Consider the following 22,038-nt stretch of genomic DNA (forward strand, 5'->3'; position numbering starts at 1 on the left):
CCCGGCCCGGGACTCTGCCCCGAGGAGGCAGCCGCGCCGAGTCCCCGCCTCCGCCTCTGCCCCCGGGCGGGCCGGGCCGGCCGCGGTGGGGGGAGCCAGGCTGAGGGTGGGGGTGGGTGGCGGGCGGGCGGAGGGCGGGGAGGGGGGGCGGAGGAGGAGGAGAGACGAGGGCAGCGGAGGAGGCGAGGAGCGCCGGGTACCGGGCCGGGGGAGCCGCGGGCTCTCGGGGAAGAGACGGATGATGAACAAGCTTTACATCGGGAACCTGAGCCCCGCCGTCACCGCCGACGACCTCCGGCAGCTCTTCGGGGACAGGAAGCTGCCCCTGGCGGGACAGGTCCTGCTCAAGTCCGGCTACGCCTTCGTGGACTACCCCGACCAGAACTGGGCCATCCGCGCCATCGAGACCCTCTCGGGTGAGCAGTCGCCGCTGCCCCCTCCCCCCGCCTCGCCCAGCTCAGGCCGGGACGGCGCCCGGAGGGAGGCCGAGCCCGGCGGGCGGCGCCCGGCGGGGGCTCCCGCGCCCGCACATTCACTTCCACGCATCAGACCCTCAACTCTCGCTGCCGGCCCGCTCCCGGGACGGCCCGCTCCCCTCCCCCCACCGCTCCGGATTCTCCCCCTGCCCTCCCAGCCGCAGCCCAGCGGCGACCCCCGTGCCGCTCCGAGGGTGCCTGGGGCTCGCTGGCTCTCTGGGGGCACCCTCCTTCCCTACGCTCCCCGGGCTTCTCTCCAGAGTTTCCCCACCCCCATCCTCAGAGAGCCCCCGTCCCCTCTCTTCCCTGACCTTCGCGTCACCCCCTTTGTCAGGGACCCCCTTCGAATCCTGCATCTCCTTCTCCCTTGACCGGACCTTACCCCTTTCCGTGCCTCGTGCCCGGGACCTCTCGCCCTCTGGCGTCCCCGGAGCCCCCTCCCCACCTCGCCTCGCGGTCCCCCACTTTCGGCACCCCCTCGGCGCCACCCTGATGATCCCTCTTCAGGGTTTCGGGGCTCCCCCAACCCCAGTCCCTGCACGACGGCACATCTCTCTCGGTCCTCTGTCGAACCTCAGTCCCCTCTCGCTCCTCTCTCAAGCGCTCCTATTTTTCTCTGAATTTTTTGTCCGATTTTATTGAGAAGAACTCGGGGCTGGGGGCTTTCCGCCGTCTGTCCCCCCGCCTCCCGCTCGGCCAGAAGCACCTTTTTACGAGGTGCCCTGTCTCAACTCGGTGGGGGCCCGGGCTGAGAACCGGGAAAGAGGCGACCGGGGGGCCCGCGAGAGCGCTGGAGCCCAGACGGGAGACGGAGAGCGACACACACACACTCGCGCGCGCGCGCACTCACCAACTCTCCCTCGCACACGCACCGCTCGGAGCCGCGCTCGCCCCCGGGCCGGGAGCCCGTGCTCCCCGAGCCCCGGCCGGGCGGGAGACCCTTCCCCACGGGTGCGCGGGGTGGGGGCGGGGCGGCGGCGAGGCCAAGGTGACACCCAGGAGCCGGCCGGGACTGGGCTCTCACAGCGGCGGCCCCGGGCGGGGAGGGGGGGTCGGGTAGGGGGCTTCGGTGTGTCTTCTCGGGGCCCCCGAGTGGAGAGGTCAGGGAGGGGAGCGCAGCGGAGCCTTCGGGGCCCGGGTTAGCGGAATGGAGAGGTGGGGGCCGGGAGAGGAGCGGGGCCGCGCCAGCCCTGCAGCTTGAGTTTCAAATGAGCTCATCCTTTCAAATTGGCGCCGCTCTTTATTAAATTTGTTTTTCCGGTAATGCCACCCACAGCTATACCTGGGGTCGGAACCGAGCTCGCGCCCTTCCCACCTTGTCCCGAGACACTGGGCGCCCACCTTGCTTTCCATTGGGAACCAAGTTTGCCCAGCTCCAGCCGGGTAGGAGACCCCTTGAGGGCGCCCGAAGGCGGGGCCGGAGCGTGGAGTTTGGTGCGTGCCCCTCCTAGACCCCCGCAGGTTTGATCTAAGGAAGGTTCTGAGTGCTTTAATTTCTATTTTAAAGGTAAAGTGGAATTGCATGGGAAAATCATGGAAGTTGATTACTCAGTCTCTAAAAAGCTCAGGTAAATATATTTTGTTTAGTTATTTTGTGATAGGGCTTACGTATAAATACCACAATACACTCAGTTTTTTATAATGTGCTTTTGTAGTTTTAAGAAAAGGCTTTTGTTTGTTTTGTTCGTGGAGATCACGTAGTTTAGAAAGTTAGGTTTTTTACTTTCATTATATAAGGTGTTTACTGTACTTGGAAAATATCTGGTGCCTTATTGGGGGGTAAGAGGTGGCGAACCCTAGCTGTGTGAAATTCGCTGGGACCGTTAAACTTGTTTATCAAAACTTGACTCCCACCCCTCACTTCCACCCCTACCCCCAGCACAGTGGCTACAAATGCTTGTCAAGACTTCCTGTGAGATGTTAAGAGTAAATATTTACTTTGTCAGCTAAATTGCTTAACTAAACTTCGCGATTAATTAGTTTTCTTTTTTAGATAGCTTAATGTTGAATAAGAAAATAATTCAGAAAGGGGTCAATAATTTGCATAGCACTGTAAAGAAGTAGGTTGTTTGGAATGGGTGGCAGTTAAAAAGCCAGGCTTTTTTAGTCACTGAGACTACTGAATATTGCTTCTGAGCGTGTTGTTGTTATTGTTGGTTTTAAGATATGTTTGAAGCTAAAGAAGTATCCTTGTGAATTCTGTAGTTATATTTAAGGGCACTGTTTTTGATGGAGTAAATAATTTTGTGGAAGTTGGATTTCTCCACAGTGATTTGCCTGCAAGAGAAATACCCTATGAGGAGAGAATGAGGGAGAACATCTTTGTTTAAAGTTTATTGTGGACTTTAAATTGGGGCCCTTTATTACTCATTCTAGATTTTTTTTTCTCCCATGTGTTGTAACTTAGTTTATATCCTATTCACATACATTTTTTCACCATTAGTCATTAAGTAGCTGAATTGAAAACTCTAAGTCTTTGATTTACCACCTTTACAATTTGATACTCAATAGTGTAACCACTTACCTGATTTTTGCCAGGATTGAATAGATTTTAAAACAAATCATACTAATTTTATAAATACTTAGATGTTTTGTTGAAGAGGTTTTAAAAAATTGTGGGCACATTTTCAGATACTTTTATTTTAACTAAGCAACAATATCTTGTTTGCAAATGATTCTGTGGCATATTAGGAAGCTCATGCCTTTAAAAAAAAAGGCAAAAGTTATGATTTGCAGTTTCACGTGTAATATAAAGCTAGCTCTTCTCTCTAGGAACAAATGTAATGTGTAATTGATTGGTTTTTCAGTTAAGTATCCTAAATTTGTATACATATATATAGTTTTGCCTGAGAAATCCAACTTGAAGTTTTCTGATATATCAAGTATTAAGTTTAAATCGCTCATCTTACAACACTTGAAAACTTGATAAATATATTGAACAAGGTTTGAAAGAATGACCTAAAACATTTGAAGGGCTCCTATAATATAAATACCTAATTCTGTTGGCTGTATAGCTGTTTGGAGTCCTTTTTTGGGCTATAATTAATTTAAAAAAATCACTAGAATTTTAACTTTGGTGAGTTGGTGTCTCATTTCATGTTGCGAAGTACATGATCTCATGTTGCAATGTAAGTGAAATACTCATTTTAAGTTTAACATCTCCTAAGACTTCTCACAAGTATACTTCTTCTAAACTTTTTCTTTTAAAATGCAGAGGTTAGTTGCTGTTAGCCAGAGTGTCATATAAGTAATTTTGTTGTGTTTATGTAAGAGTTCAGAATTAAAAGCATGTCCTCAATTTTTAGTATTAAATAAAGAACAAACTAGGACTTATACAACCCTATTAGTACACGATTTCTTTGAACATGTGGGCGATATAAAATACCTAGTAGGTAGATTAAAATGCGCTGTGTATGATTCACTACACTGAAGACATCTGACATACCAAATGTATGCATAAGCTGCTGTTTTAGAGGGTTGCATCATTTCTGATTGGATGGTTTTACTCTTTTTTTCCCCTTTCCTTTATTGGTTTAAAATGCAGGAATTAGTTACTTGTTCTGCAGGGTAAGGGAGAGATGGCTAATGACTGGTGGTGTGTACTGAGCTCAGACCCCTGGGCTGAAGCAGCTGTATGTTCTCATGTACAGGGCACTACCACGGTGCTGGCTTTCAAAAAGCAGGGTACTGTGACATTTGAAACCAAAGCTTTTATGTTATATGGTGACTATTTTGGTGTTCTTTTGTTGCATTTCCATGAAATTTAACAAGTTAGAAGTAAATTTGTCAGCGTTAAGTCAGTTCTATATGTGGTTTTTGTGTTAGTTGAAGTGAAAATGTGAAGAAAACAATTCATCCTCATTGGCTGCTTGCTTAGAAAATCAACAATTGAGTGCTCATTTTCTTTATATTGTTCTGATTTCTTTCTGTTCTCAAGAATGAGTTTTAATATTTACATTCCAAATAGACTTTTTAAAGCCAGTGATACTCAGGGAGGAGATGTTTTTATCTTAAGTTATGAAATTATTGGCATGCCATTTGCTTACCAATTGGGTCTTTTGTTAAATGTCATTCTAGCATCATTTTATATGTGTATTATAGTAGACAGATAACCATTGTTTTCTCAGGGTCATCAGAATTAGAAAATCCTTGTTTTTCTTTTTGCCACATATGTTTCATTCTTACTGGATACAAATTATTGTAATGTAAACCATAGACAAACCATCTATTTTTCTTACTTTCTAAGTTGGTTTCAGCCTCTGCTGAATAAAAATCTTTGGGTCTTTTTTCTCTATTCATATTTCTTGGTAGTATATGTGAATCAAAGATTGCTTAAAGAGGAAAAACCTGGAAATGGTTTTAAAAATCTGTTAAAAGTTGTGGAAAATGCCTCAACAGAAATTTCATTTTTGATGTTGAGGAGATTTTAGTTAAAAAAAATTTATATATATAACCTGTATATATATCTATACACTTGCACACGCATACACACACACACACACACACACACACACACACACATACACACATGCACTCACATCACATCACAAGACATAGGCTAACCTGAATGTGCTTTGTAACTAAAGTTGAATGATTCTGTGAGAAACAAAACTTTGAAAAATGTGATTTCTGCCCACTGCTAGGAAGTAACCAAGTGGTGTAGACATGCTTTCACTGAGATGGTGTGAATACTATGAGACAGTGTAGGAAAAAGCTATGAATTTGTCTTTCATGAGTTAAAAATCAGTAATTGTGTTGTCTCCAATGCAAATGAATTCAGTCTCCTATAGGAATGTTAAAGAAAACAGTATCTCAATTGTATTTTGCTTGTATGTACTACATTGTGTATAGTTGAATTAAATACCAAAAAGAAAAAAAAAAACACCCAACCTCAAGCCCTCCCTGCAGCAAAGGCTTTTGCTGCATCAATTTTTAATTTTGTAGCCATAGAAAAGACTTTTTCTAGGTTAAAATTATATGATAGCCTTCTATTTAAAGAATTTGTTGAATTAAAAATTAATGTCTGGATTTAATTACATAGATTCCATGTGTGAAAATAAGGTATATTAATATAAAATACACATCAAACCGTAAGATAACTTTAATTTGGCTTGGAACTGGACATTGTTTCCCATTTTAAAAAAGGCTAATAATTTTTTCATATGGGTCTAAGCAGTGCCATAAAGAATTACACATTTTTGTGACCTTTAGGAGATAAATTAGAATTGAAATAGATGCAATAAAGAAAAAATTAAGTTGATAATTCAAATGGTAGTATAGTTTTAAAATTCAAGCTTACAAATATTAAAAGACTGGTCATTTGATGTTTTTACATTATTTTGTTAAATATTAAAAACCACTGAAATCTACAAATCAAAATAGTTTTATGTACTGCTTGATTTTCCAATTTGTCAAATTCATCTCCATCTTAAATTTGTATTGTAGCAATTTATGAAAGTTTTAAATTGCTACATAAACATTAATTCTAAAAGGTGATTTGGTGATATGTGATGCATTTGTTAAATTGTGTGTTTTTTTTTAAATAATGTTTCCTTGTAATTATGGCTGGGTTTAAGATGACCAGTAAGAGATGGCCTCAGAATTTTGTTTTTTATTATTTTAACCTGAGATTACATAAAGATGAGAGAAGATTAGTAATATTTGTACAATACCTTTTATACATAATGATATAATGTATTTTCTTTAAGAAGAATTTTTTAAAGGGCATTAGATGGTTTATAACTAATTGCATATCAAAATTAACATTTTACTATTTTGAGGAAATGTTTTTATGGAGATTGGTCTAGTTTTTCAACTGGGGGAGGTGTAAATGATGAAATGTGCATAAAAGGATAGTAATGGGCACATTTATTAAAAGTCAAAAAAGCTATGAAAATCAGATTTCTACAGGAACTATTTACACATATTTGATACTTCTCAACTTTCTAAATATTTGCTGTCTATTGCTGAATCACTCTTCCAAGTCTTCTAGTGAAATTCTCAAAAGTAGATGAGCAATTGGTCAGAGCTGTGAGAGGATATTATTTGAGCTACGTGTGTCATCCTCTGTGATTCAGTGGGGTGTGTGTACATGGGTGTCTGTGTGCATGTGTGCTTTGTGGGGGACACTAGTTTCAGACAGATGGTATCAGGAGGGAAGAGGAGGAAATCCTTAATTGAGTAACGATTGCTCTGGATTTCAGTCTTGACAGGGCAAATGAAAATTGCTAGGTGTCTGAACTGTGACAAAGGGAATCAGTATTTGCTTTGAGTGATGCATAACTCTTGTAAGTGCTTAACCTTATGGAAGCCAGGACTCAGGTACTTGTAGTGGCTTCTTCAGTGAGCTTACTGCTCTCCTTTCCTTTGCTTGGATATCTCTTCTCACTAAAAAAAGTTGTCTCAGTGACTCTGTGAAGGCTCTTATCATCTATAAGCCATTTTTATAAATGTTAGAAAATTCAAGATTTGAATATGCGTTTTCATTTAGAAATTCTATACTGTGGAAGATTACTTTCCACAACAAGTACTCTGACAGAATCAGTTTCATTAGGAGCATAGTGTTAGACTGGTTTCTTTGGAGATTTAAAAAAGTTGAACTATAGGTTTCAAAATGTATTTTTAAAAGTTCCACTTAAATGTCACCAGCATGTCTTCATTTTTCTTTTCGAGGAACAGAGTAGTGAGACTTGGCTAAGCCAGTTTTTTAAACCAGTTTTCCAAAACTTTTAGTTAAAAGCATAATTTCTCAAAAGTTATGATTGACTTCTTAATTTGAAGGATGGGATAGTTCTGTTTAACAAAACCTGCCCAAATAATATTATTAGTCAAGGTTTATCCTTTTTACACTGAAATTCAAGTCCAGTTAGTTTGGGTAGTAATTCAAAACACTATAATTGAAGAAAACATAGCAGCATATAAACAACAAACACCTACCAATAAAGATAAGAGTCTTTCCTCCCATTTATCATCATTAAAATATTTTTTAAAATCTTTTACTTTATAATTTAACTTCATGCTTACAAACTTGTAATTTTCATTTGGTGGCATGGACTGTATGGGTTCTATTTTGGGCAGCAAAATTGCAGAGTGCTCAAAGCATTATTTTTAAGGTTTTTCTTTTCCTGTTTTGATCATGTACTTTGGTCTTTCCATAAAATAGTGAAGAAAAATTATTTTCTTTTATAGAAAAATTCAGATTCTGTTGTTTTGGCTTCCAAAGACGAGGGAGTGTATATTAATTGTTTCTTTAATTTGGTTTAGAGTTTGATGGCATATGGAGGTAAAGATTAAGTAGACCAGAGAAAATGGATGCTTTTGCATTAATAGCAGGCAGTCAAATCTAAAAGCTAACCCAGTGTCCATGATTTGATAGATAATATATCTCCTTCCCAAGTTTCTATTTCTCACTGTATAGTAAGATTGCATTTTTGAGTTACATTTTATTCACTTATTCCTGAATTTCCTTGTTATTTATCTGTTCTATACTTTATTCTTAAGATATAAACATTAGTTACAATTGTTAACTCTAGAGAACATTTCATAAAATAGGTGTTTTAATAAGTCCAATAAGTGACAATTAAGAGTTCTGATGCATATTTTAGACTTTCTGATATTTACCTATATCATAAGACATATTGTTACCTAATGACCAGGAAAATCTGTGTGGGACCATTGCAGTAAGAATGATATTTTCAGCTTTTCTCATTATCATATAATTAATGTGTGCCTTAGGGGGAAGCTGGGATATTTAATTTTGGTTTTAAATGTGATCAGAAAGGTGGTTTCATGATTCTGTGCATTGGTATGTGAATAATGCTATTAGTATTACTTAGAGAGATAGACATATTTTTGTGTCTGCATCTTATATTCATATAGTACTGATGATGTCCCATCCTCTTCATATTATTTCATTTATTCCAAATAATTATGTGAAGAAGATAGGACAGTTAATACCATCCCCTCTTTTTAGATGAGGAAACTTAGTTTCAGAGAAACTTAATAATTTGCCTGAGGCCACATGTCCATTAAATAGTGAAGCTAGGGCAAAGCCCAGATCTTCTGATCCTCAGTCCACCATGCTGAGCCGTTTTCTTCACTTTTTTAAATTTAAAAAGTCAATTTAAGTGTCGTACAGTTCAAAGGGTGCCATTCAAGAGTAATGGAAATAAATGAAAATAGATTTGTTTGTGAGTGACCCTTTGCAACAATCTTATTCTTACATCATTCTGAATGATCTGTACTCTGTTATAGTTTTTTTTAGAAAAAAATAATTAGAAACAGTCAATTTAAACATTAACAGTAGCATTACCTCCTTTTATCACCATGCTTGCCCCATAGACAGAAATGGGGTTGGATTTTGTTGTTACATTGCTTTTTTCAGTGGCTGCATTCCTTGTGTTAAGAAATAGAACACTGCCAGGAAAGATGTATCTCTCGACATCTTGAGCCGCACACATTAGGCAGTGAGCTGTAGCCCTGGTTAAGACTAGAAGCCACGTGGAAAAGGAAAGTCTAGCTTAAGGAATCACTTGGGTGGGTTCTTCCCAGGTTTTAACCAACCCATTGCTGGAGGTCAGGACTATGTTCTGGTTTGTTTTCCTGGTAACTGCCAGATCTTCCCCTACATTTGGTGTTTCTCTGCTTCAGTTTCTGCCTTTGGCTTCTCCTGTGGGGATGGAATGAATATTAGTAGGACAGCATCCATGAAGTTTTCAGAGTTCTTCATAAAGGTTATAATCCCTCAAAAACATATACTAAATAACTAAGCATGTTAAGTACACTCCATTTCCCCTTAATTGTAAACTTTTCCTGTATTTATCCTCTTGTTTCCTTTAACTTTTATGTGCTGTCATATTTATATGGTGGTGGTGGGAGGGAGGAAGGCACGATCAAGAAAATAATAGATGAAAAGATTATTTTCAGCTCACCCCCCACATTTAAGTTAGTATGGTCTGGACTAGGGTTTTGCATGTTTTGCGCAGTTCTGACTTGGAAGATGGGGAAGGAAGGTAACTAGTAGTTAGAAAGCAGCTCATGTGGTAGGTGCTACACCGGGCCTTCTGTGTGTCTCATTTTATCCTCACCACAGCTGGGGGAGATCAGTACTTCATCTCTTTTACAGATGGGGCTGTGAAGCTTGGGACTCAAAAGCAGCCCCTCCTTTCATCTGACAAAACCTGCTTCAGAGAAGCAGTGACCCTATTACCTTTGCTCCCTCCTAATTTGAACATAGTAACAGCACTATTCCTCCAGCAGGAGTTGTGATAATGTTTGCATAGGCCACAGAGTAACTTTGTGTATTTTTCCCAGTGCAGAATAATACATAAAATTTACATATATACAACAGATATGCTGAGGAAGATAAGGGGCAGAAGTTCAGTATATATTTAACTTAGTATAATTGGGAAACAACTGAAAGTGTTATGAGGACATTTTCTGAAGTAGTCCTGTTGTAGAAGCATTAGTAATTATAAAAGATAGATATTTTTAAAAATCACTGTGGTTGAGAATTAAGTGTATTAAAAAAACCATAATGTGTAGGCAGTGTTGGGGAGAGGTCTGTATTCATGCCTTTGACTCAAATATATTTTTTTAAATCCTGAAAAAGACAGGCTTTTTTGTCTAGGACCTAGAATATTGCAGAAGTTTGGCATGCTTTCATTTTTATCTGTACATAACAAAAATGTGGTCAAAGAAGGAAAATAGGGGATTCTCACAAATTCCTTTTCCTAAGATGATTCATCTTATTAACATTAGAAAATTTTAAACCTTTTTGACACATGAAAACAGAAGTGAAAGCACAGGGAGTAGAAAGATCTATATGTTCTTTTTGATATAATGCTGAAACATACAATACAGTATATTGATGACTTTGTTTTTAGGAAACAAGATGGAAGATACAATTATACTGTCAATGAAATGACATATACAAGAGTTTTGCTTCTAGATATTGATGTTATGCTTTTTTGATAATATAATTTTATGAACTTCATTATAATTAAAAATAATGACTTTTCCCAGTCAAGAACCTCTAATAGAGCTTAAAATGTTGTCACAGAAGATCTTTATATTATTTTGCTATCTCTTCTCTTTATTCTTTCCCTTCAAAAAGCACAGCAAAAGAAAAAAATGTAATTGAATGGGGATTCTGTGGACAGGTTAACCTCCAGCCAATTCACAAAATAGAAATATCTTCTATGTGAGAAAGCTCACGTGAGGACAGGCTATAACTGTATTATATAGAGACCTTTTACTTCAGTCCCTCCTGATCTTTGTGATTTTAACAATGCATATTTGACAAATGAAATGTTTTCCTTGTCATTGTGTGGATAAGATTTTCGAGTAAAATGTGCATATTTGGGAGAGTTGGAGATAGAAGATAGAACAGTTTCACACTGAAAAAATGCAGTTTAGCTTCTTCAATTGAAAGAAAGAAAGGAGTGAGGGAAGGAAGGAAGACAGGAGATAGGTGGCCTTAGGAACACAGGTGACTGAGTAAACTGTGTCCTGTAGCTTGTGCATTCTCTGATTCCAGAGCATGGAGGAAAGACTGGTACTCACTGATAGTGTATACAGGACAGTAAGTGATTCCAGTGGTGACAGCAGGACTGGAAATCTAACTCAATTTGTTCTTTTCTTTGACGTTTAAAAACCTTAAGAGTTTGTGGCTGGCCTGCCCCACAAAAGGTTTTGCATTTCTTTCTATGAGGCCCTGTACTGGCCACTTCCTCTCTCTCTCATTCTCCTTCCCCTTTGCATTTCTGTGGGGATGGCTGGGCAGGGCTGAAAGGTGCCTGGTGTGCAGGCCTGCCTCTAGCCCAGTGCCCCCTCAGTGGCTGGGTTTGGGGAAGCCGGGAAGGCATGTGTGCGCTTGCTCAATGTGTTGGAATGTATGGGTTCTGTGGCATACGCTTACCCAGAAAGTGCAGCAGGCAGACAGACAGACAGACACACACACACACACACACATTTCTCAGTGCTTGTGGGGGTCAAATATTGACTTTTTGTGAGGAGTTGGAAAATTTTGGAAGGAATTTCCCAGTGTTGAAAGTTTAGGCTACTCCTCCCCACCCCAAAGTACAATTGTATTTATTCTTTGTAAAGGGAAAACATCTTTTTTTTGTTTGTTTTTTTGAATACTGTTGAAGGATAGAAAAAAATTTGTGGATGCATAAATAATCTGGCCCATCTCCTAGATCTAGCCGTACTCTTTCTTTCTTTCTCTTCATACTACTACTAATAATAGTAATGTCTTTGAATCACGGACACTGAATTTGTTAACTAAGTTTTTGAAAACTCTGAGTTATGTTGCTTGCTAAAGATGATAAAATTAAGGATCTTTAGAAACCCAAGGTTTAAGCTCAGAAATTTTAATATGTAGGATTTAGTCTCCCTCTAAAGAAATAGATACTCCTCAAACAAAGTACTAGTTGGTAAATACTTTTAACTTTTTTGCCCCTTAATGTTTTCAAAAAATTTACATTTATTTTTTATTCACAAAAGGTTTGAGATAATAAAGATGCTGGTTACTCAGTTGTTTTAAATAAAGAAGATAGGGATTTAGTTTTACGAAGTAGGTAAGTGAAACTGACATTTTGTTTTAAGGGTTCGAAAAGACTGGGAACAGGTGGTTGGTTCTAATATAATCCTTTTTACATCTTAGGAGATTTGCCAGGGAAGAGTTAGCTCTTTGGCTCATTGATTTTTGTATTCATGGTTTGCTGTGTGTGTCTGTTTCAATGATGATTTCATAACAATAATTTTGATATTGAAAATTTATGGCTTTAGTTCAAATGTAATGATTATGGTCAAGATGTTAACACTACTGCCTTAAAAATTTCCAAGCCAAAGTCCCTATCTTTATTCTCTATGGCAGTACTTTTAACAGTATGTTCCACAAAGCCTTAGGATTCTGAGGAGATGCTAAATTTATGGGAAGGAAGGAGTGGACATATATACATGGAGATCCTGGGTTCTTAACTACCTTTCAATCAAAAGACAGCTACATTCATTACTGTTTTATATATTGGAGTTCAGTCTAGAATTTGGTTCAGAAAAAGGGATTTGCTGCTTTCAGAAACAGAAAGTTATCTGTCATGTAGAATATAATTCTGGGCCTTGAATCTATTCCTTGTTCAGTCATTCCTGAGGATCCAAAGCTCTTTTTTGAGGAAAGTTTAGACCTTGCCTTTGCTACTTCTGAATCTACTTCTCTGGAATGGTCTGTCACTTTTGCTTTAGTAACGAATGTTTGCTTTGCCAACTGCATGCCAGATTACTAAATCTATGGATTTTTCTACAATCAATAGCACAGAATGTTTGCTGTTCAGGAACTTTCTAGGGAACTCCTTTGCCAATGATTGTACTCCAGTTCTCACCAGAGACATTAGAGTCCGTTGACTTTGAAGAGTGATGGGTCTAGTGACATGGGTCCCACTCATTCATCAACAACAGTTATTGCTTCCGGAGGTCCAAGCAGGTTGGCCCACCTGCCCCTTCTTCAAGCAGAGCATCCCTATTTTTCTCTATTGTATATGGTGGGGTTCCAAATATAAAGGAGTGATCTTCAAAATATTTTCAACCAATTGGAGTGGACTCCTAACAAGTCAGGAAGGACATAAACCATAAACCATTATACTCTAATAACATCCTTGCACAGTAATAGTTCTGCATGCATGAGTCTTGTTCAAAAACAGGATATTAATTACTTCAAAATATATGTATTATTTTCTCAGTGATTTCTTAACCTGAGGTCAAGGACTCTTGGAAGCAGTCCTTAAAGTCCTTGGATTTTGCCTTCTCTGTTATTTGAAGAGCCTCCTAGATGGCTTTCATGCCAAGAGAAAGACAGACAGACAGACAAATGCACATGGACCCTCTCCCTCTGAGCTCTTGCTCTGTGCCCTGTGTTCCATTGTTCCAGCTTTCTAAAAACCGGTCTTCGAAGATTGCTGATGTCATATCATATATCCAGGTTTTGTTATAAGACTGTTATAAGAAATCGCCATATATTTACTGGGGTCCACACTCAGATACTGGCAAGTGATAGAAGGAGTGGCAAGGCAAGGAGTTTCTGTGAAGTATGGGATTGCTAGCTCTTCAGGCGGCTTCAGCCAACTGCTCCCATATGGAAATGTAAGGCTAGTATTCTCAAATCTGATTTTTCAAAAGAAGCTGGAAGTCAGAGTTCTTATGTTAAATATTGGCAACAATTCAAATATTTTTGTAGATACCATAAGGGTCAAAAAGAACATAGATTGTGAGTTGAATCTGGTCTGTGGGTTGCTGGATTGCAGCCTCTGCCTCTGAAAATCTCCAACTTCTGTAAAATATTGCTGAAGATTCTCTCCATTATGTTTAGTATCTCCTACCCTTAAGGCTTGTCTGGGAGTCCTCTTTTCATAAACTGGTTAAACTTGTATGTCTCTTCTTATCTAATGATGATAGCTCTATGGGAGCCCAGTTGCAGCAGCCATCCTTAGTCTAGTTAGTTTTCTGGAATAATTGTTTTTTCCATTATAAAGTACCTTATACTTTTGGGGCGCCTGTGTGGCACAGTTGGTTAAGCATCTGACTTCGACTCAGGTCATGATCTCATGGTTTTGAGTTTGAGCCCCACAGCTCAGAGCTGTCAGCACAGAGCCTGGATTCTGTGTCTCCCTCTCTCTCTGCCCCTTCCCTGCTTATGCTCTGTCTCTCCCTCAAAAAAAAAATTGAAAAAAATAAAAATATAAAGTACCTTATACTTTTAATTTTATGTAATCATTTGTTTTTGTTATACTAAACCATCTGAAATCCTTTTTTTTTTTAAAGATATATTCATTTTTGAGAGAGAGAGAGACAGACAGACAGAATGACCATGGGAGGGGCAGAGAGAGAGGGAGACATAGAATCCGAAGTAGGCTCCAGTCTCTGAGCTGTCTGTCAGCAGGTTGCGGGGCTCAATCCCACAAACCGTGAAATCATGACCTGAGCCGAAGTTGGATGCTCCACCGACTGAACCACCCAGGCACCTCTGAAACCCTTTTGTAAATTTAGAATGTACGTATGCTGAATATGTGACAGTCTTATAGTCTAATGTATATGTTATTTCATAATTCATGTTCATGAGAAAAAATAAGCCCCTGTTTTCCTATAATTGGAGGACCATATTTCCACATCAGTCTCAATTATACCTTCTCCAATTAAACACTGGGCCAACTCTAGGTAATGTTTTAAACTACTTTCTAAGAAAATATGACTCTCATATGTCTGGCAAACATTTTTTAAAATAAGAACATGAGTTCTGCCTGCAAACTAACATCTAGGATAAGGCAGATAGTTTTAAAGCATAAGTGTACTTGGCAGGAAAATTCAGTGGTAAAAAGTAGTGCTTTTAATATTTTGCAAAGTGTTTTGGTTACTGTTGCACTTTCTTGTATTTAAGTTGAAGAAACTGAAACCCATATGGATGCTGCTTCTGGGTCCAGGGTGCAGTAAATACTCATTAAGGCCAAACTAAATGAAAACTGCCAGTTACCTAAGGGACCTTACCAAAAAAAAGCCAACAAACAAAAGCACCAAAAAACCAAAAAAGCTCCTAGGACAGTTGGATTAGCATTTTAAAAATGTCTCTTTACTCTAAAATGTACATGAATGAAATGGCTCGTTAGCAGTCACTAACATGGTGAGGTAAAGCACATGTCTTGGAGAATGTAAGTTAGCAGGTTATCCCTGGTAAGACACAATAGAGTGATGCGTAGGAGTTTTGGGAATTCAGGATTTCATTTGGCTTCCCTCATGTGTAAAAGATATAATGGTCATCAATTCATAAAAATAGCCAGCTCTGGTTTCTGGACTGATCTTTTAAACTTGACAGTTTTGAAGTGCCATGAGATCTCACTCTTGTCTTATTTTTTAATTCCACTGCTGCAGCTTGAATGCCTTGAAAAGTGGAATGAGCTGCTCATTAAATATCTTCCAACTTTTTTTAAATTAAAGCTATAATGTACCATTAATAATTTGCTTTTATTTCTTTTCTTATTTCCAAACTGAGGGCAGGGAGAAATGCAGTCCAAAGTTTCTTACTCTTTGTACTTAATCTTTGGCTTATGTGGAATGAAATCTTCATGGGCATTTTAGGTACAAAGGCCCTTTAAAATATGGTGTATGCTGCAAAGAACAGTTATACAGTGCTGCAAAATGAGTATTGGAAAGCAGACTTTAGATTTCATATAACCAGAATAAGTTTTGCAAATCAGTCTTTTAAAAAAAAATAAAGTAAGGGTGGGTTAATCTTAGTATTATTAGAGTCAATTTGATTACACAAAAATACAACTTTCTCTGGAGGTATTTCTTTCTCGAACCCAAATTACATTAAAAATCTGCTGGAAGGGGTGTCTGGTGGCTCAGTTGGTTAAGTGTCGGACTCTTGATCTTGGCTTGAGTCTTGGTCTTGGAGTCCTGAGTTCGAGCCCTGTGTTGGGCTCCACATTGGGTATGAAACGTACTTAAAAAAAAAAAAAAAAAGAAAACCTACCCAGAGTGATAGAAAAAAATCTATATTTTTAAGAAACAAAAACAAACCAAAACACAGAAACAGCAGCCCTCTTATTTTGAGATAGTAGACGGATACAAGCAAGTTAAGGTGTGTTTTTAGGTGGTAATTCCAAGATGATCACGTTAAGCAGACAATATCTGAAGTTTTTGTGGAAAAAATAGACAAGTGCAAAAAATGGCAGAATTTACCAATGACTGAGATAATTCATACCCAAGGAAGTGACTGGCCTTAAAATAAATGTTAATTTCAAAATAAGATGCTGTCACATGCTCTGCATTAGTAATCTGTTGGTGCATACAGATTACCTCCATATCTAGCAGTTTAAAGCAGCGAACATTTGTTATCTCTCACATTTTCTGAGGGTCAGGAATATGGCAGCAGGTTAGCTGGGTGGTTCTAGCTCAGCATCTTCCATGAGATTGCTATCAAGCTCACTCATGTGGTTGTTGAAAGGCCTCAGTTTCTCTGTGGCTCTTGGCTAGAGCTTTCAGCTCTTCACGAAATGGGCCACTCCCGAGGTCTGCTCACAGCGTGGCAGCAGAAGTAACCCAAGAGAGCGGACCCCACACTGCCTCGTACCACCTCGTCAGTGAATTGCACATCAGCCCTTTTCCCTTATTTTGTTTGTCAGACGTGAACACTAGTCTAGCCCATGCTCAAAGGGCATTCTCTTATTCAAAAAGAGACTATCTGGAGGTGGGAATCATTGGGGAGCATCTAGGATTTAACGAAGTCAATCAGGAAAAGTCAAATCAAAAGAATTACGTGGTTAATCTGGGGTTTATACTGAGGAGAATAATCTGCTTCTATTAATACGTAGCCCCTCTTGGAATAAAGTGAATGTCTTATAAAACACCAGTAATAACAATTATGGATTACTGAATCTTTTTATAATTCTTATTTAATTTTTCTCATCACCTTCTAGGGTGAGGAGGACCCTACTGTCCTTATTTTAGATTAGGGAACTGAGGCCCAGATTTTTCAAATTCCTTAGACAGGATCATATGTTAGCATTCAACCTGAAGTGTTCCCCCCACTTTTTGCTTCTTTCTTTCCTTTCCTCTGAAGAGTGATAAGTTACTTTCTTTTTTTTATAAAACGCAATTTAATTTTTCCCCTTCAGCTTTATCCAAAAGAGCTGAATTTTTTTAATGCTTAATTGAAAAGTTGAAAACCCTGTTCTTGTATCAGTAAAGATGTTAGCCACTTTTCCACCAGCAGTAAAATAGCCTTTTTGCTATTTTTGTAATGGGTGAGGTCTGATTTCTCCAAAATTGTGCCATACTGTGGTTAGCCATGGTCTACAAGAGGAAAATATATTTACCCTTCTTTTAAAATCATTGGTTTTCTAAGAAATATGCTATTTACTATACTAAATCTGAGTAGATCTTTCTGAGACAAAATGCAGTGGTCACTTTGATACCAGACAAGGCCAGTTCTGTCCCCCACTAAAAATGCAAAACATCAGGCCTTCGGATCTTTTGTATCTACCTTATACATTTATCTCGAGGAAATTTGATGGTGTTTTTGGTGTCAGTCATATTCATGTTGGTACTGAAGGATTCAATTCGGTCTGTAGCAGTGTCTTGCCAAACTCATCCAGTCCTATCAGCGTTGCCTATAGAGTGTCCTGTGACTTCAGTCAAGTGTAGTATTTTAATAGGCCCGTCTTTAAATTTTCATTAAATCTCAGTGCTTACTTGCATTGTGTATTTCCATGATCCATTTAACCTTTTTCTCCTAAAGTTCCTGATAACATGATAGCGTGGAATGAGGAGATATTTTGGTTCTTTCCTTTTGAATGTATATAGACTGAGGCTTAATAAGAGTGTTAGGGTCCTTTGGGAGTGAGTGCTCTCTAGGAAAGATAGATACTTTTTACATTAAAAAAAAAACATTGGGGGTAAATACTGAATTTTTTTATGCTCTGTATATTCTAGTTAAAATTTGTTCTGAGTTATCCTTTTTGGGAGAGGATTGTCCTGAGTATGTCCTTGGCTCCTCCTTAGTTTAAAATCTGGGTGTATTTTTTCAAATACAGTCAAATGATTATATTAAAAATTTTTTCTCCAGAGATTTTAGAGAGAACTCCCTAACTGCTTCAGTGGAAGGACCAAGTTTAAGATTTATTTCAGATTTTTGTCATCTTCAAGAGTTAGGAGGCTAAAGGTGAACATGAACAATTCTGGGAGCTCAGAGGATCAATGTGATCTATACCATATTTATTGTTATTTTTATAATATCTAAATGCCTGTAGATATCCACCCAAAGAAATGTATTTTTTCTTATTCTTCCTCAGTGACTTATCCTCTTGTTACAATCCTAGCCTGGGGAAGAGGGAGGAGGGAAAAGGTCACAAGCCATCTAGTGGGCTAAAGTCCTTAGGTGACCTGCCCAAAGCTCATATAATCTCAGTTATTCCTCCTCACATTGCCTCTTCAGTTGATTTGTTTTCCACGTCCAGAAAAGCAGAATTTGGGATCGAAGAGAACATTTCCTGCTTGGTGACCTGATGGAGCCTGGCTCCTCACAGAGCCATGTGGGTCCCTCTGCCTGCCTATAAAACACTTCACCATAGGAGCTGTCCACCTAGTTCCAGTTAGGACATCATTTCTCTGAATGTCTCCTGGTATGTGTAGTGGCCCTCGCGTATGGTTGTGTGTTCTTTGGAGACTTACATGTTCTGGTTTTTCAGAAGTGCTTCTGGGCTAGTGCAGTTGTTATTTGAACTTCAGACATTCACTCTTGAGTCTAACTGTGTAGGGACAACATAATGTAGAATGAACATTTTTGGGCATTTTTCATCGTCAAATATATCAGATCCTCTCTGAAAACATGAACAGTATCAATTTTTCTGAATTTAGTTGATGCTGTTCAGTTCTTTGCCTGAGTTTATGGTTTGAATTAATACATAGAGGCTTTATTGATGCAGGTTAGGAAAGATCACTGACAACTCATCAAATGTCTGAATGGGCAGATTTTTTAAAAACTTAATATTACTTTCAAGTAAGTATTGCAACCTGAGTAAACTAACAAAATTTTGCTAAAGAGCAGTGCTCTCAACATTTTTATTGAATATAAGAAATGATTTACATTCATCATATCAGTTATATGTAAATACTTCTGAAATATCTTTAAATAGCTTATACTCGAGTAATTTAAATTTCCCTCTTATGATCTTGTTTGTATTGGTTCGTTGGTTGAATAAACACCTCTTTCCCTCTTTTTATTTTTTATTTTTTTATTTTTTAAAAATCTCTTTTTTTAATGTTTTAATATTTTTGAGAGAGAGGGAGACCGCGTGAGCAGGGGAGGGGCAGAGAGAGAGCCCGACGTGGGGCTCGAACCCATGAACCATGAGATCATGACCTGAACCGAAGTTGGACGCTTACCCGACTGAGCCACCTTGGTGCGCCTTCCCCTCTTTTTAAAAAAAAGGTAGAGTAGATTGCAGTTTTGTGCTGTAACAATTAGAATTAATGACATTTCACTATTCGGTGGGCTATAGCATAATCTTCATTCTTTGTAGGTTTCCAATGCCCTTGCAATACAAATAATATAATATCTTAGTATCATCCTGCTCTAGAAGAATTTAGGGTGATGCCTTTGCAATTTTCACATGACAGAAAGCAGTTAAAAAAAACCCATCCATTCAGAAGAGAATTCAATTTAAATCATGGCAATCCAGTATTACTTAATTGCCAGAAAATGAAGGTAAGTTTGGTCAGAGTAATTACAGCTTAGTAAAATGAAAATACCTCTTTTTTACAGTACTTCTATTTGGGAACTATTCACCAAGAAAAATCTAATCACCCAGTAGAACTTTAATTTGGAGGCTATTTTAACATATTTAAAATTTTTAAACATTTATTCATTTTTGAGAGAGAATGAGTGGGGAAGGGGCAGAGAAAGAGGGAGACAGAATCTGAAGCAGACTCCAGGCTCTGAGCTGTCAGCACAGAGCCCGATGTGGGGCTGGAACCCACAGCGAGATAATGACCTGAGCCAAAGTCGGACACTTAACTAACTGAGCCACCAAGGCACCTGAAATTTGGGGGCTGTTTTAAAGTACGCAGTAGAACTTTAGTTGGGGCCTATTTTATTCTTTTAAATATTTTTAAAGTTTATTTTGAGAGAGTGTGCAAACATACTTTCAAGCTGGGGGGCGGGGTGGGGGGAGGGAAAGAGAAAGAATCCCAGGCAGGCTCCTCAGTTTAAGCATAGAGCCCAGAGGGGGCCTGGTAGGGCCGGATCCCATCAACTGAACTGTGAGATCATGACCTGAACCAAAATCAAGAGTTGGATGTAGCTTAATTGACTGAGCCACCCAGGTGCCCCTGGGGGCTATTTTAATATTTGATTCTGTACTACCCTTTACAGGTAAAAGAAATATGTTTTAGTTTAGAAGGAAATACTGTGGGTAACTTCTAAGATTGAGCCTAGCAAATTACATTTCTCAGAGATAGGATGATAACCTTCAGTATCCAGCTGTAAAGGAGAAGAGGCTGCCTGGGAGCTGTGACCTAGTGGGAGATACAGAGCCTGTAGTCTGGTAACCCCTACTATGTCAGCACTCCAAAGGGTACTTCCAGTGTTTAACTTCACATTCATTTCAGTTCTTCTAGCAACAAAAAAGTGTTTTTGTGGGTGTTTTAATCTTGAGGAAAGTTTTTACTTCTGGATATTTTCTCTTTTGGGGGTCTTTAGAGACCTAAGCTTTATTGATAGTGTTTCAGTCTGGCTGTTAAGACAGATTCCATACCTAGTTGGTAATGTTGCATTTGGGTTTTGAAATTTACTGTCTGCCAGCTCTCAATACCTCAGGTGAATGTCACATAATGTAAATAATTTAAAAAAATGTTTTTGAGACTCAGTAAGGAATTCAGGTTATTCCGACTCAGAAGAGCATTACTTGAGCACCTACTGTGTGTTTAGCCAGAGTTCAGGTCACGGCATGTAGGACACAGAAGTCAGCCTTTAGCCTCCACATTAATGAGCTAGGCTCAGAATTCACAGAAGCAAACGATGAGGAAACTGCCGCTTTTTGCCTTTACCATTCCTGTACCAGCTTAATGTGTTACCATATTTCTGGTTAGTCAAGAATACTTTTCAAGGGCACCTGGATGACTACGTCAGTTAAGCCTTGGACTTCAGCTCAGGTCATGATCTCAGTTCGTGGGTTCAAGCCCCGCATAAGGCTCTGTGCTGACAGCTCACAGCCTGGAGCCTGCTTCAGATTCTGTGTCTCCCTTTCTCTCTCCGCTCCTCCCCCTCTCTCTCTCTCTCTCTCTCTCTCTCTCTCTCTCTCACTCTCTCACTCCCTCTCTCTCTCTCTCTCTCTCACTCTCTCACTCCCTCTCTCTCTCTCTCTCTCTCTCTCTCTCTCTCTCTCTCAAAAAAAAAAAAACTTTTTAGATGTCTGTGGTGTGTTAAGCTTGGAAGAGAGCAAGACTCTCCACCTGAAATTGAACTTACCCCCACTGCCCTCCACCCTACCTGTATGCATCCTGGGTGCATTAGGTTTTCCTTTCAGATTACATTTTTTCATCACCTATTCCCAGGTATTCAACAACACTTATGTGTGAGGCCTTCGTATAATTGTTGTAAAAAGTACAAAGGTAGATAAACCATAGAACCTACTTTCAGGCTTGTAGTAAAATTACCTGTAGTTCCTGATCACACCTCTAATGCGCAGGGACAAAGTCCAAGTGCACACTCATGGGGCAGGGAGTACATGGCACTGCTGTTGTAAAATTTGTTTGGGCGGTGGGAGACCGGCAGCTGGGTGATTCCCTTGAAGATATAGCTGTAAGGTTCCCTCCTGTGGAAAGATCCCCCAGCTCCTTCTGAAATGTTCCTCTCAGGTTCTCACAATTTCCTTAGCCTTCATCCGTCTGACTACATAGTTTTCTGTGTGCACAGCAGGCCTCTCTAATAGTCTCCTCACTGCTCTAGGAAATAATGACTTACTCATGGTGTGTGCCCAGCCATCACATAGCTGGTGCTTGCTGATGGTTAAAG

General features: G+C 39.5%; 1 protein-coding gene across 2 annotated transcripts in view; it reads left to right on the forward strand.

The window, feature by feature from the left end:
• Positions 1–200: 200 nt before the first annotated feature.
• IGF2BP2 (insulin like growth factor 2 mRNA binding protein 2) overlaps positions 201–22,038 on the forward strand; it is a 158,423-nt gene continuing 136,585 nt past the window's right edge. For both annotated transcript variants that reach the window (XM_029939698.1, XM_029939699.1), the window contains exons 1-2: positions 201–416; positions 1,984–2,044. In XM_029939698.1, the coding sequence (XP_029795558.1) occupies positions 239–416; positions 1,984–2,044 (239 nt within the window). In that variant the 5' untranslated portion in view covers positions 201–238. The remainder of the gene's footprint in view (positions 417–1,983; positions 2,045–22,038) is intronic.

The sequence above is a fragment of the Suricata suricatta genome, chromosome 5, assembly GCF_006229205.1.
Source record: "Suricata suricatta isolate VVHF042 chromosome 5, meerkat_22Aug2017_6uvM2_HiC, whole genome shotgun sequence".
Lineage (NCBI taxonomy): Eukaryota > Metazoa > Chordata > Mammalia > Carnivora > Herpestidae > Suricata > Suricata suricatta.